Here is a 16,000-nt window from a genome sequence, read left to right on the forward strand (position 1 = left end):
CTTTCAAGATTATGACAAAAATTAAGAATAGAAGCATATTCAGGTTTATCTATACATCTCCTAATTATTAAGTCAGAACAAGATTTCCATAAATATGGATCATCCCAGAAGTAGTATTTAGAATCAGATTTGATCTTGTCCTTTTGAGCTCTAGACAATGTAGGAGGAAATGTTCTAGTAACTAAGTAATTCACCATATCAGCATACCAAGGAATATCAATACGACATAAAGAAAGCAGTTGTTCATCAGGAAAGAACTCGGTCATTAAAGGCCAATCATCTCTAGGAACAATCCTACTTAAGTGGTCAGCAACCAGATTCTCTACACCCTTTTTATCCCTAATTTCAAGGTCAAATTCTTGCAACAAAAGCATCCACCTAAGCAATCTAGGTTTTGACTCTTTCTTTTTTAACAAATATTTAAGAGCTGCGTGATCAGAGTATATAATCACATGGGTGCCAAGCAAATAAGTTCTAAACTTTTCCAAAGCAAAAACAACAGCATACATTTATTTTTCAGTCACAGTGTAATTGCATTGGGCAGAATCAAGAGATTTGGAAGCATAATGTATCACATAAGACTCTTTATCCTTCTTTTGACCTAAAACAGCACCTATTGTTTTATCACTAGCATCACACATGATTTCGAAAGGCAATGACCAATCAGGTGGTCTAATAATAGGAGCAGAGGTCAGTTTATCTTTCAGATCATCAAAAGCTTTCTTGCATTTATCATTAAAGTCAAAAACAGCATCCTTACCAAGTAAAACACACAAAGGAGATGCAATTTTAGAGAAATTTTTAATAAAACGTCTGTAAAAGCCAGCATGCCCTAAAAACGATCTAATTTCACGAACACAGGTAGGATAAGGTAATGAACTAATGACATCAATTTTAGCTTTGTCAACCTCTAGACCTTTAGCACTTACAATATGTCCAAGAACTACACCTTGTTCAACCATGAAATGACATTTTTCGAAATTCAACACAAGGTTAGTTTCAACACATCTTTTCAGAACTTGAGACAGACTATGAAGACATCTATCAAATGAATCACCAAATACAGTAAAATCATCCATAAACACTTCCATATCATTTTCAATTAAATCAGAAAAAATACTCATCATGCATCTTTGAAAAGTTCCAGGGGCATTGCACAATCCAAAAGGCATTCTCCTAAAGGCAAATGTACCAAAAGGACAAGTAAAAGTGGTTTTATCTTGATCTTCAGGAGCTATTGGCACTTGAGTATAACCAGAATAACCATCAAGAAAACAGAAAAATGACTGACCAGCAAGTTTTTCTAACATTTGATCAATAAAAGGCAAAGGAAAATGATCTTTCCTAGTAGCTTGATTAAGCTTCCTATAGTCTATGCATACTCTCCATCCATTAGGTACTCTAGTAGGGACAAGCTCGCCTTTATTATTCTCAAGTACTATTATTCCACTTTTCTTAGGGACCACATGAATAGGACTTACCCATTGAGAATCAGAAATAGGATAGATCACATCCGCATTTATCCATTTAATAATTTCCTTTTGAACAACTTCCCTCATTGAAGGGTTTAACCTTCGTTGAGTTTCTCTAGTGGGTTTAGCATTCTGTTCAAGAAATATTCTATGCATGCATAAGGTGGGACTAATGCCTTTTATGTCTGCTAAAGTCCATCCTATTGCCTCTTTATAATTTTTAAGCACATTCAACAACTTTGCTTCTTGATATTCATTTAAAGAACTTGAAATAATCACAGGCAATGTCTCATTAGCACCCAAATAAACATATTTCAGATTGGAGGGCAAGGGTTTTAACTCTAAAATAGGTGCTTGAACAATAGAAGGAATCGATTTAGGCACAGATAAAGGCAAAGAAAAATCAGACTTTTCATTCACATCAACCACATCAGACGCGGCTACAACAGAAGAATAAGAAATTTCACGCATATAATCAGGAACATCATTTTCTAACAGTTTGTCACACCACTTATCAAATACATCCTGAGCCATCCAATCAAAAGCATCAAAAGTATCTATGAAACTAACATTATTGATATCACTTGGGTATCTCATAGCATCAAAAATATTAAACTTAATAATTTCTCCATCAAATTCCATATTTAGATTACCCTCATGAACATCAATTTTAGTCTTAGAAGTTTTCAGAAATGGTCTACCTAACAACAGTGGAACACTATCACTACTGTCACCCATATCTAGAACATAAAAGTCAGCAGGAAAAACCAATTCATTCACTTGCACAAGTACATCTTCTAAGACGCCTATTGGAAATGCGTTAGATCTATCAGCTAACTGAATAACAATATCAGTTTTAGACAAAGAACCCACATTTAAAGTATCATAAACAGATTTCGGCATAACATTAATGGAGGCTCCTAAATCTAACATACACCTTTCAAACTTAGAATCACCAATCTTGCAAGGAATACAAAACATGCCAGGATCCTTACATTTAGGGGGAAGCTTCTTTTGGATAATAGCTGAAATATTTTCCCCCATACTTACCTTTTCAGAAGGACGAAAATGCCTTTTGTTAGTACAAAGTTCCTTAAGAAACTTTGCATAACGAGGTACCTGTTTAATAGCATCAAGAAGGGGAATATTGACTTCAATTTTCCTAAAAGTTTCTAAAATTTCATTGTCAAGACTCTCTTTCTTAACTTTAGCAAATCGAGAAGGGAAAGGAGGCAAATCTTTAAAACGAGAAACAACAGAATCAGATTCAGTTTTACTCTCCCCTTCATTTTCTTTTTCACTCTCCTTCACAATACCCTCACTTTCCACTCTTTCCCTTGATCCAACTTTAGGGTTGACTTCTATCTCTTTTTCAACTTCACGACTTTTCATTTTAGGTTCAGTTAACACTTTACCACTCCTAAGTGTGACAGCTTTAACATGACCATTGGGATTAGGGATTGTTTGTGATGGAAGTTTACCTGAAAGTTGAGTTTCAAGATTACTTAGAGAAGTGCAAATCTGACCTATTTGAGTGTCTATATGATGAAGGTGCGTGTCAGTTTTCTTTTGATACTCAACACCTTGGTTATGGACTTGCCCTATTTGATTTGTTAGTTGCTTAACTAAATCTTCTAGTGAAGGACCAGATTGGGGTGGTGGATTTGGTTGACCGTATTGCCTTGGTTGATTAGATTGTGGAAATTGTGGTCTATTTCCATACCTTAGATTAGGGTGGTCTTTCCAACCTTCATTATAAGTCTGTGAGTAAGGATCATATTTTCTTTGACCAGAATAACCACCTATAGCATTCACATCTTCAGATTGCAATTCAGGACATTTATCAGTAGAATGAGACTCATTACAACAAATTCCACAAATTCTAGCTTTAGACTCGTTACTAGCAACAATTTTAGACACAAGAGTCGTTAAAGTAGCAATTTGTTGAGCACTTTCTTGTAATTGATTCTGAATACCACTTAAATCAACTCCATTTACTCTTTTAACATCATTTCTAGTACCATGTTGTTGGGTGTTTTGAGCCATATTAGAAATTAAAGCCCTAGCTTGGGTTGGTGTTTTGTCCACTAATGCCCCCCCACTCGAAGCATCTATCATACCCCTATCAGTAGGCAATAGGCCTTCATAAAAGTATTGAATTAATAGTTGGTCACTAATCTTGTAACACCCCGACAATTCTCTCTTTTCTAAAATAATCTTTTAATATAAAACGTAGAGAATTATCAAGGCATTATCGCCCGTGTGAAAACGTAACGGCTTATTCAGAATTTTGCAGCGGAAAACATAAAACTAACTTTAGGTTTATAAATAATCGATTACAGGTTTAATCCCCAAAAATCAACCAACGAAAATAAGGAAATATAAATAGTACGACAAGTTTAAAGTCCCAATTAACAAACCCAAGTCAACTTAGCAAATCAAAACTAAATACAAGCTCTCTATTCCCGATCCCAATGATGCAACATCTTCAAACCTGCAGATGGACAATGCTTATTGATCCTTAGAGACTGCTCACCAAAGATTGGGTCATCACAGGATCAATAAGGCATAGCCATGATCAACATGCACAAGCAAAAGCACGTAATCAGCAAAGCTGAGTACTACATACTAAAACAATAATAATCCTAACATAATTCTATTAAACGAACAATCCTAACATGATGCTAATGAAACAAAGGTAAGGGTAAACAATACATTAATTTGAATGCCACACTTGACCAGACTAAGCTAGACTGGACTAGACTTTTATAACAATAGTATTATTTTAATTGAAATAGGCAATGGACTGAGCTGTCTACTAGAAACTTCTTCTTCTTCACTAAGGAAGACGAGGTACGGGCGCGACTCCGTAAACCCCAATGACCTGCGATATCGAGGGACTTTTAAATAAAATAGAACCGGTGATCAATCCGGCCCCAGAAAAAGCCATAGGCGACCCATGACCCCAACTCCTGATTGTCCGTCACTTTAGACGTGCACAGTCTAAAGCTATTGCTACTCAGTTTCACTTTACATGACTTAACTTTTAATACTTGGTTATGACTCATCAAACATAAATATTATATTCAACAAGTAAACACAACTTCTTTTATCTTTGAATTAAGCAAGTGATCACAAAGATGTCACACAAGACTTAGTCCAATTAATTCAACCTTTCCTTTAATATTGATCAACCCCTCTATATGGGTATAAAGTTTCAACTTACTAAACAAGGTCCTCGGCCCTTATAAAGTAGTGAAAAGCTAAAAGGGAACAATAAACAATCGATCTGAATCAATATATATAATAATCTAATGTTCCCAACCAATATGTTCGTATCAATCATCCATACTAACATGTTACGATTCTCATAATGCAATATAAGTTCAATATGTCCGTCCAACAGTATTAAACATGCAATTTCAACCTAACCAAGTTCGTCAATAATATCAACATAACTAAGTTCAACAACAATCTCAACACAACCAAGTTCACCAACAAGTTCAACATGGTTTCAACAATTAGCACACATTCCAAGCACACAGGTATGTACGTACCTTGTGTAAACAAACTGATAGGCCACTTTAACGAATTCAAAAGTCGCCCACAAAGAATTCTCCGCCTAAAATAATCAAGAAACGTACCCAAATCAATTCCTAATAATTTACAGCAACACTAACGTATTCTAAATACATCCTAAACCTATTTAGAACATTCCCCAATATCGAAACTTAATTAAATAATCTCCAAGCATAATAACTATTAAACTAATGATCCCAAAACGTTCTAAACTCCAATAAAACATCCCTTTTAAAATTTCCAGCAATATAGAATAATTTCAAACGTCCACAAAACATAATCAACGTTCTTAAAATCGTAAAAATAATAGCTTTAATAATATATAGTCATTCTATTATGATTTAATCATTAAAAACCTTAAAAATTCACACTTTAATAATTAAAAACTCTTACTTCAATTCAATTATGTAATCTGAAAATTAAATTATTAATTAAGCATAGTATATAATCTGAAAATCTAACTTAATCATAAAAGCTTATAATTTATATTCAAGAAACATGAATTAAATTATTAAAACTCCATTAAAACCCTAACTTAACGTAATAAACAAATCTGAAAATAATTAAATTAGTTTCAACAACATATAATCTGAAATTTCATAACTTAATCATAAAAATCATAAATTTAATTCAAAAAACATAAATTAATTTAATAAACAAAATTAAAATAATTAGATACTTAGGGTTTAAGAAATAACCAAAAAGAGAAGAGAGAGAGAGCTGGCCGGCGGCAGGGGCGGCGGCAGCGAGGGAGTTGAGCGGCGGAGGGAGCTGGGCGGTCGCGGAGCTAGGCGACGCAGCAGGTGGCTGCAGGTGGTCGCGGTGGTGGTTGCACGTGGCTGAGCAAGAAACAGAGAAGCAACAAGTGGAGAGATGAAGGAGGGCGGTGGCTGGTCCTTTCGGCGGCGGCGATACAGAGGGTACTGGTCGACGTCGGCGGCGGAGGTGTTGTTCATGTAACAAGAACACAAGGCTTAAGGAGAAGTGAAAAACAACAAAATAAAGAAAGGAAGAAAGAGCAAGACGGAAGAGAGTACCGACCGGCGAAGGGCGGTGGCGCAGGGGCGGAGGTCCGACGGTGGTTGGCGGCGACGGCTACAAAGAGTACGGTGGTGCGAAATCAAGAGGAGTAGGGTGGTTCACGTGAAGGAGAAGGATGAGGGTTTTTTTTTTTTTTTTTTTTCTTTTGTTTTCACGTGAAGTTAAGGAGGAAGGGAGTATGGGGTTTATTGGTTTATATTATTGGGCTTTACCCATTTGGGCTAGACTTAGGATATTAGTTTTAGGATTTGAATCTAAAACCGAATAGGATCGTTTTCTAAATTCAATCGATTTTCGTAATTCGAATTCTTTTCAACTTAAAATTCAAACATCATTTTTGATTGCACAACCCGTTAAAATATTTAGAATATATTTAAATAAAATTAAATATACATTTGATATATAAATATAATAAAGTTCAAAAATCGTTAAATATTTAGAACGTACTTAAAATAAAATAAATATACGTTAATTATATATTTATTACTTAAAATTCATAAATTCTATTTAAATATAAATAATATACGTTAAAATATATTAATAAAATTTATAAATTTACGGGGATTACAATCTACCACTCTTAAAAGAAGTTTCGTCCCGAAACTTGACACGAAATTTCCCACATTTTCCCCAAAAGCTTTTAACTTATTCTTACTAGAGAAGTACTTGTGCCACCTATGTGCACTCTTTTGCCAACTCAAAGTTGTTTGTGTTACTCATGAACACCTTTTCTTATGCGGAGAGTCTATTTGCTTTGCCTAAACTTGTAAAATTTGCTAAAATAAGCATACAAATGCATAAAAATGCCATAAAATAGGTGAAAAGCGCGAATTTCTATCGCATTCTACCCCCCTTAAAGAAAACGAGTTACGCCCTCGTAACTCACCTCAGGGAATAGCTAACCAAAATTCTCTTTCGACGAATTCTATTCTCAAAATTCCTATTTCATTAAAACTACTAACTTTAGACTTTTCACAACAGATGACGAAACAAAAGAACAAGTCACCCACGAACTAAATAATGCTTAACTTGCGCGGAGTAAATAGAAAAAGTACCAGAATCTATATCGGCAGATCGTTCATCCTCATTCTGATTCATCATGTACAACTTTCCTGGAGCCTTATTCGGGTTGTTGTTATCATTTGCAGGCTTATTATAGTTCTCTTGATTGTTTTGTGCCCCTCCAGGCTTTGAATTTTGACCTCCAGACTGGTTATACCTCACTTGGTTTCCACCTCCATTACTATTTTGTTCCTTTCTGTGCTTAGTGAAGCACTCATACTCCCTATGTCCCCTTTTTTGACAATAGTTGCAGGTCACTAATTCTCCTTTGCAGTTCTTACCAGGGTGATTGTTACTGCACATCTTGCAATGATGCACTCTCTCAGATGGGTTCGAGTTGTTGTGGTGCCCCTGATTGTTTCCTCCTTGGAAATTTCCATTTCCATTCCCATTTCCGTTTCTATTCCTTTTAAAGTTTTCTTGGTTACCCCCAGCATTAAAATCTTTTCTCTTTTCCCCAATTACCACAGTTTTCTTTTCCCTTCTAGACTGTAGCCCATAAATATGAGCAGCTCTCCCATACACTATGTCTAAGGAAGTAAAGGTTTCTCCACCTAATCCCAATTGAATTTCATCAGTCAGCCCTTGCTCAAACCTTTGAGCCTTTAGCTCCTCAGTAGCTACCACCTCAGGTGCAAACCTCGATAAAGCTATAAACTTGCTATAGTATTCAGCAATAGTCATATTCCCCATCCTAAGGCTGATAAACTCCTGCGCTTTCTGCTTTCTCATAAAAGGAGGATAAAACTTCCCCCTTAAGGCAACTATGAATGAATCCCAATTGAATCCCTCAACAGCATTTAGTCTATTTCCATTTTCTTTCCACCACAAATCGGCTTCATCTTTTAGATATAGGACAGCTTGACTTACTCTCATACTCCCAGGGCAACTCACAGCCTCAAATAGTTTCTCAAATTCCCTAATCCAGTTTTCCAGGAAGGTAGGGTCTGCTTGTCCCTTGAAATACGGTGGCTTAACCTTAGAAAGTCTTTCAAACATTTCCCCTGCAGAATCGGGGCGCTCAGTTCTCTCTTGGGTTAGCTTTTCCGCTAAGAGGCGAATCGCAGCAGCTAGATCATTGTTGTTGGCCATTCTAGAACGCGACCTGCAATTAGTATACTCTATTTTAGGTTTGAAACACCACTTATACATTATCCCATATAATTTAATACTTGAATTGACCATAAAGATCGCCTCAACCAACAATGTTCACAGTAATACACATCATTTATGAAGGCACGACAATCGTATATAAAGGTGCAACAATCGTCTACAAGATGCAATCATCATTGAAAAATAATCATACTCAATAATTCACGAAAGACATTCCCACACTGCACATAAGGCATAACATTTTGAATCATATTGGTCATGAGGGTCTAGAATGGCCCTCACTTCCTTTATGTACTCAAATTATTTAATATTATTGTGGCAATTAAATTGATCCACAATTCACATTGAGTATGCAAACAATTAATCCATGACGTACTACCTAGAGGTTGGAGTATTATGGAATCCTCAAAATAGAATAAAGGACAATTCCTTGAAAACTTTAACTTTTATTGCTAACTCCATAGAGGTTTATTACATCCTTGAAAATAATAAAGAACATTTCAAACTTCAATAAACTTTAACCTTAAACTGTTGTAGCTTTGCTACTTATTCTTTAAAACATAAAAGAGTTAATTAACTATTTATGACTTCAAAATATTTGTGGCCTCTTGCCTACCCATTGCTCCTGAAACTTGCGGAGTGAAATTTAGATCTCAAGATCATCAAATTCTTCCTCAGGGTCTTCATCTTCTTCCATATCTTCATCTTGATTAGGCTCATTTGCCGTCTGTTCACTTTCGAGCTCTACATCTGAATCACTAGAAATTTCAATGGTTGGCTCATGGGCCACTAGGTTAGGATTCTCTGCCTCAACACCTACATTCTCATTCTCCACAGCTACATCATTTTCCTCTAGGTCATTATTTACACTTATTCCCATAGGTTCTTCTGTAACTGAATCCCCAGCATGACTCCCTACGATTTTACCGTCTCTAAATCCACTTTCTGCCGCTTCAATAATGGTGGTCAGAATTTCTGAATCATATTTCCATCTACCATCCCAAGTCCCATACTTAGTCAAGTTTGGAGCTCCATTATCAGAATGCATGTCTTTAAACTTTTCCTTGAGTTCTAGGTATGGAAATTTGTTAGGTAAGCAATTAATGATAGTGGCTGCTATGATATCCTTTCTCATTAAGATAGGTTGCCCTTAAACTTTAGCATAATATTCACATCCAAACATGATTTTCTTCACGTAAATATCAGGGGTTTCTATATCAAGTTTCTCGAAGGATCCTATGTTGGTATACTTGGAAAGAAACATTTTATTCTTGAAATAAACAATTCAAGGTCTCACTAACGATTTTCCAGCCAAAACATAAACAAGGTTCAGTAATCGATAAGTTTGGTGGAATCAAACAATTCTTTATGCACTTGTAAATGTAACACTTAAACAATTAGCACATGCACATACATAACAATCAATTTCTTATCATTGACTAGCTACTAATGCACATATAATTCTATCTTATATGCCCTTCTTATACTACCCATCTCTCATAAGCTAAAGCATTGGAATAATTTAAATAACAAGGTAAAAGGACGCTAATATAATAAAATTATAACATAGAATAATAACATAAATAAAATATAAAATAAATAAAGTAAAATAAATTAAGGAAATGCGTAGCGAATAAATTAGAAAATAAAGTTATTAATTCGAAAAAGATTTATATTTTCTAATAACGAATTCTAAATCTTAAAACAACTAAAAAAAATTTGAACTTCTTTAAAAAAAGTGTACTCATTATTTTTTTGAATAATAAATAATAAGAAAAATAAAAATGTCAAAAGTATCACTTTAACTTGAATAATAATTTGATTTCGAACTTAAATAAGAAATATCATATACTTTCAAACAAGATAAAAGGAAATCGGCCCCCCAAAAAAAAGTACCAATTTTGAACACTATAATCCGTAGAAGCTCGATTTTTAAGAAATTTATTTTAAATAACTAACTAGTTAGGCGCCTAAAAATTTATTAAAATAAAACCTTAGCTTCTAGATACCACTTTGTAACACCCCGACAATTCTCTCTTTTCTAAAATAATCTTTTAATATAAAACGTAGAGAATTATCAAGGCATTATCGCCCGTGTGAAAACGTAACGGCTTATTCAGAATTTTGCAGCGGAAAACATAAAACTAACTTTAGGTTTATAAATAATCGATTACAGGTTTAATCCCCAAAAATCAACCAACGAAAATAAGGAAATATAAATAGTACGACAAGTTTAAAGTCTCAATTAACAAACCCAAGTCAACTTAGCAAATCAAAACTAAATACAAGCTCTCTATTCCCGATCCCAATGATGCAACATCTTCAAACCTGCAGATGGACAATGCTTATTGATCCTTAGAGACTGCTCACCAAAGATTGGGTCATCACAGGATCAATAAGGCATAGCCATGATCAACATGCACAAGCAAAAGCACGTAATCAGCAAAGCTGAGTACTACATACTAAAACAATAATAATCCTAACATAATTCTATTAAACGAACAATCCTAACATGATGCTAATGAAACAAAGGTAAGGGTAAACAATACATTAATTTGAATGCCACACTTGACCAGACTAAGCTAGACTGGACTAGACTTTTATAACAATAGTATTATTTTAATTGAAATAGGCAATGGACTGAGCTGTCTACTAGAAACTTCTTCTTCTTCACTAAGGAAAACGAGGTACGGGCGCGACTCCGTAAACCCCAATGACCTGCGATATCGAGGGACTTTTAAATAAAATAGAACCGGTGATCAATCCGGCCCCAGAAAAAGCCATAGGCGACCCATGACCCCAACTCCTGATTGTCCGTCACTTTAGACGTGCACAGTCTAAAGCTATTGCTACTCAGTTTCACTTTACATGACTTAACTTTTAATACTTGGTTATGACTCATCAAACATAAATATTATATTCAACAAGTAAACACAACTTCTTTTATCTTTGAATTAAGCAAGTGATCACAAAGATGTCACACAAGACTTATTCCAATTAATTCAACCTTTCCTTTAATATTGATCAACCCCTCTATATGGGTATAAAGTTTCAACTTACTAAACAAGGTCCTCGGCCCTTATAAAGTAGTGAAAAGCTAAAAGGGAACAATAAACAATCGATCTGAATCAATATATATAATAATCTAATGTTCCCAACCAACATGTTCGTATCAATCATCCATACTAACATGTTACGATTCTCATAATGCAATATAAGTTCAATATGTCCGTCCAACAGTATTAAACATGCAATTTCAACCTAACCAAGTTCGTCAATAATATCAACATAACTAAGTTCAACAACAATCTCAACACAACCAAGTTCACCAACAAGTTCAACATGGTTTCAACAATTAGCACACATTCCAAGCACACAGGTATGTACGTACCTTGTGTAAACAAACTGATAGGCCACTTTAACGAATTCAAAAGTCGCCCACAAAGAATTCTCCGCCTAAAATAATCAAGAAACGTACCCAAATCAATTCCTAATAATTTACAGCAACACTAACGTATTCTAAATACATCCTAAACCTATTTAGAACATTCCCCAATATCGAAACTTAATTAAATAATCTCCAAGCATAATAACTATTAAACTAATGATCCCAAAACGTTCTAAACTCCAATAAAACATCCCTTTTAAAATTTCCAGCAATATAGAATAATTTCAAACGTCCACAAAACATAATCAACGTTCTTAAAATCGTAAAAATAATAGCTTTAATAATATATAGTCATTCTATTATGATTTAATCATTAAAAACCTTAAAAATTCACACTTTAATAATTAAAAACTCTTACTTCAATTCAATTATGTAATCTGAAAATTAAATTATTAATTAAGCATAGTATATAATCTGAAAATCTAACTTAATCATAAAAGCTTATAATTTATATTCAAGAAACATGAATTAAATTATTAAAACTCCATTAAAACCCTAACTTAACGTAATTAACAAATCTGAAAATAATTAAATTAGTTTCAACAACATATAATCTGAAATTTCATAACTTAATCATAAAAATCATAAATTTAATAAACAAAATTAAAATAATTAGCTACTTAGGGTTTAAGAAATAACCAAAAAGAGAAGAGAGAGAGCTGGCCGGCGGCAGGGGCGGCGGCAGCGAGGGAGTTGAGCGGCGGAGGGAGCTGGGTGGTCGCGGAGCTAGGCGACGCAGCAGGTGGCTGCAGGTGGTCGCGGTGGTGGTTGCACGTGGCTGAGCAAGAAACAGAGAAGCAACAAGTGGAGAGATGAAGGAGGGCGGTGGCTGGTCCTTTCGGCGGCGGCGATACAGAGGGTACTGGTCGACGTCGGCGGCGGAGGTGTTGTTCATGTAACAAGAACACAAGGCTTAAGGAGAAGTGAAAAACAACAAAATAAAAAAAGGAAGAAAGAGCAAGACGGAAGAGAGTACCGACCGGCGAAGGGCGGTGGCGCAGGGGCGGAGGTCCGACGGTGGTTGGCGGCGACGGCTACAAAGAGTACGGTGGTGCGAAATCAAGAGGAGTAGGGTGGTTCACGTGAAGGAGAAGGATGAGGTTTTTTTTTTTTTCTTTTCTTTTGTTTTCACGTGAAGTTAAGGAGGAAGGGAGTATGGGGTTTATTGGTTTATATTATTGGGCTTTACCCATTTGGGCTAGACTTAGGATATTAGTTTTAGGATTTGAATCTAAAACCGAATAGGATCGTTTTCTAAATTCAATCGATTTTCGTAATTCGAATTCTTTTCAACTTAAAATTCAAACATCATTTTTGATTGCACAACCCGTTAAAATATTTAGAATATATTTAAATAAAATTAAATATACATTTGATATATAAATATAATAAAGTTCAAAAATCGTTAAATATTTAGAACGTACTTAAAATAAAATAAATATACGTTAATTATATATTTATTACTTAAAATTCATAAATTCTATTTAAATATAAATAATATACGTTAAAATATATTAATAAAATTTATAAATTTACGGGGATTACAAATCTGATGTTGGGGACAGGATGAACATAGTCTCTTAAAACGTTCCCAATATTCATACAAGGACTCATTATCATTCTGCCTAATACCACATATCTCCTTCCTGATGGATCCAATTAGACTTGCTGGAAAGTTCTTTCCTAGAAAAGCTGATGCCATAACATTCCAAGTCCTAATTGATCCAGCAGGAAGATCATACAACCAATCTTTAGCCACATCTTGCAAAGAAAAAGGAAAAGCATGCAATCTAATATGATCCTGTTCGACTCCTTCAAGATTCATAGAAGAACAAACAACCTTAAACTCTTTTAAATGTCGATGAGGATTCTCACCTGACTTCCCATAGTATTTGGGAAGAAGATTAAGGAAACCTGAATTCAGTTTGAGGGGTTTGTCCAGCTCTGGAAACACAATGCAGAGAGGATCATCACCCGTATTTGGGGCTGCCATCTCCTTCAAAGTTTGTTCACCCATTTTTGCTCCTTCTAGACTATCTTCTGTTGATTCAACTTCCTCTGGTTTCACTTCTTCTGGTTGATCAATTTGAAAAGCGTGGATTAATCTCTCTTGACTTATGATGTCACCGAATCAATATACTTCCTGATTCGCTTGAGTTTAGGATTAGGTGTGCCACCACTCATGCACCTAAAAAGTAAACTTAAAGAGTTAGTTATGTTATGCAGATTTAGACGAACGCATACAAACTAATCTGAACATTCTAAAGCTTTGTTTGCTGTTATAAAATAATCTTTCAGGATATGGGCTACAGAACATAATTAAATATACAACGGATTTAAAACAAACATCTTAACAGATCCAACTTTCACAATCTTAATTATGGGGTAATTTGTTTTAGACCTGCAGTATACTTCAGTATATAAACATAAACGAATTCAAAAGTTCAGGACCTTAGGTCATAGAATTAACTCAATAAGAACATAACACTTAATAATACTTAGAATTCAAGGTGGCCTTGCATTGATTATCCTTTTATACTTTCTGAAATCCCAAATTATTTGAAAAAAAAGGGATACAGAACGTTCAAAGAATTGAAATAAGACTCCTATCATGCAGTTAAGTTAATAAAAGGCAGTAATGAAAGCAGATAGAAGATTGCTATTTAGTTTAAGCCAGTGCTTTATGTTTTAGGTGTCTTTTTGAAAATAAGAAAATAAACAAGAGCTAGTTTAAGATTCATACTAAAAGATAAGACAAGAACTTGTTAATATTTAGAACAATCATCCTAAACATATCAGAGTTTTCACTTCGTACACAAAGTTAAAACAAGATAATATCATGCAAAAAGAAAATTATGCAAACATGACATTAACATGTTACTGTTATGCACTAGAAAATGTCAATTTTATTAAAAGAAAATTGCTTACAGAGTTTAGCTAAAGTAAAGAAAAATGCAGTGTATATACATGTACTGCAAACAGTACATTCCAACGAATTGGGAAAAACAAAGCAAACAGGAGAAAATAGTAAAGGGCCGCATAAATTCATGGGACTAGTGCAGTGAAGTTACATGAGTATCCATAACACTCATCACTACAAGATGAACTATGTATCAGTGTTAAAACCACTAGATAGAAGAAACAATTATTAATCAGTAGAAGAAAAAATATAGGACAGAACAGTAAAAAAAAAAAAATATACAAGTACTCACAAAAGATTGGCTAAACTATTGACATTACGACTAAAAATAATCTCCCCGGCAACGGCGCCAAAATTTGATACGTGTCGTTTAGCGTATTAAATTAAAACCTATCTTATACCTTCAAAAATATTAACAAGTAGTAAAAGGGTAAGAAAGGATCGATCCCACGAGGAGACTTATTAATCTACTGAACATCAAAGCTTAACCAGTGGAACTAAATTGAACATTATTTACATAAACTATATACAAATACTTACCTATTCACATAAAGAGGGGGGGTTGTGAAATTCCTACGAACCACTACTTGGTAATTGCTAAAAAATGACTACTACTTACAATTATACAGAAAGTGACTACACAACTTAACCGATTCAGTTTATGGGTTTTTTACCAGATTAGATTCTTTAATCTTTGAAAATAATCAAACTTGAGGAATTAACCAATTTAATCCACTAGACTAACTGTAGAGACTTAAGTAACAAAGACTCCCGGTACTCCCTTATTTGTAATCAATTATGAACTAAGCCCAATTGATCCTAAACCACTCTAACTTACACAAATATGGTCGCAATCTGCATAATTTAGAAATTGGCAGCAATATAAACTTGGAGACATCATTAGTCCTAATTAATCTAATCACATAAATGTTTAGGCTAATTAGATTGAGTTTACTTTCATAATCTATACTATCACCATGATCGCAGGCTCCATTATAAATTACGTGCTACTCATTATACGATCTAAACTAAGCCAAATCATATAATTAGCAATCAAATACAATCATACATAATGAAAGATAACAATCAAACATATAATTGTAATTTAATCAAAGTAAAAATAAGGAAACCCAATTCATAATTAAAACAGAATAATCACTCAAGTAGGTTGTAAAACCTCAACCAAAACTTCATACTAGAACTTAATCACTTAATATGACAAAGCAACATGGTAATTAAAGATGAGAAATTGGAACAATTGAGTAGAAGAAGAACTTATTATATCTTCAGATTAAGGACACCCAAGCTAGCTCCGGCTTCGACCCCGTAACTCGCCGTCGTCCTTCTTGACCTTGATTCGAGACT

At 34.4% G+C, this 16,000-nt stretch overlaps 1 protein-coding gene and 1 non-coding gene across 2 annotated transcripts; one reads left to right on the top strand and one right to left on the bottom strand.

The window, feature by feature from the left end:
• Positions 1-1,725: 1,725 nt before the first annotated feature.
• LOC130469962 (uncharacterized) lies at positions 1,726-3,643 on the bottom strand. The gene is made up of 2 exons (XM_056839512.1): positions 1,833-3,643; positions 1,726-1,737 (listed from the first exon to the last, which is right to left on the bottom strand). Exons 1-2 carry the CDS (start codon positions 3,588-3,590, stop codon positions 1,726-1,728), a joined length of 1,770 nt encoding a protein of 589 aa, XP_056695490.1. The 5' UTR covers positions 3,591-3,643.
• A 9,618-nt stretch (positions 3,644-13,261) lies between these two features.
• LOC130471149 (small nucleolar RNA R71) lies at positions 13,262-13,370 on the top strand. The gene has a single exon (XR_008931813.1). It is a non-coding gene; the product is annotated as a small nucleolar RNA R71 (small nucleolar RNA).
• Positions 13,371-16,000: the final 2,630 nt, after the last annotated feature.

The sequence above is a fragment of the Spinacia oleracea genome, chromosome 3 (genome assembly GCF_020520425.1).
Source record: "Spinacia oleracea cultivar Varoflay chromosome 3, BTI_SOV_V1, whole genome shotgun sequence".
In the NCBI taxonomy this organism is placed as follows: domain Eukaryota; kingdom Viridiplantae; phylum Streptophyta; class Magnoliopsida; order Caryophyllales; family Amaranthaceae; genus Spinacia; species Spinacia oleracea.

What these genes read in the sequence shown, in the direction of transcription:
- LOC130469962 (XM_056839512.1), bottom strand. Translation starts at nt 3,590, where the DNA reads ATGATAGATGCTTCGAGTGGGGGGGCATTAGTGGACAAAACACCAACC.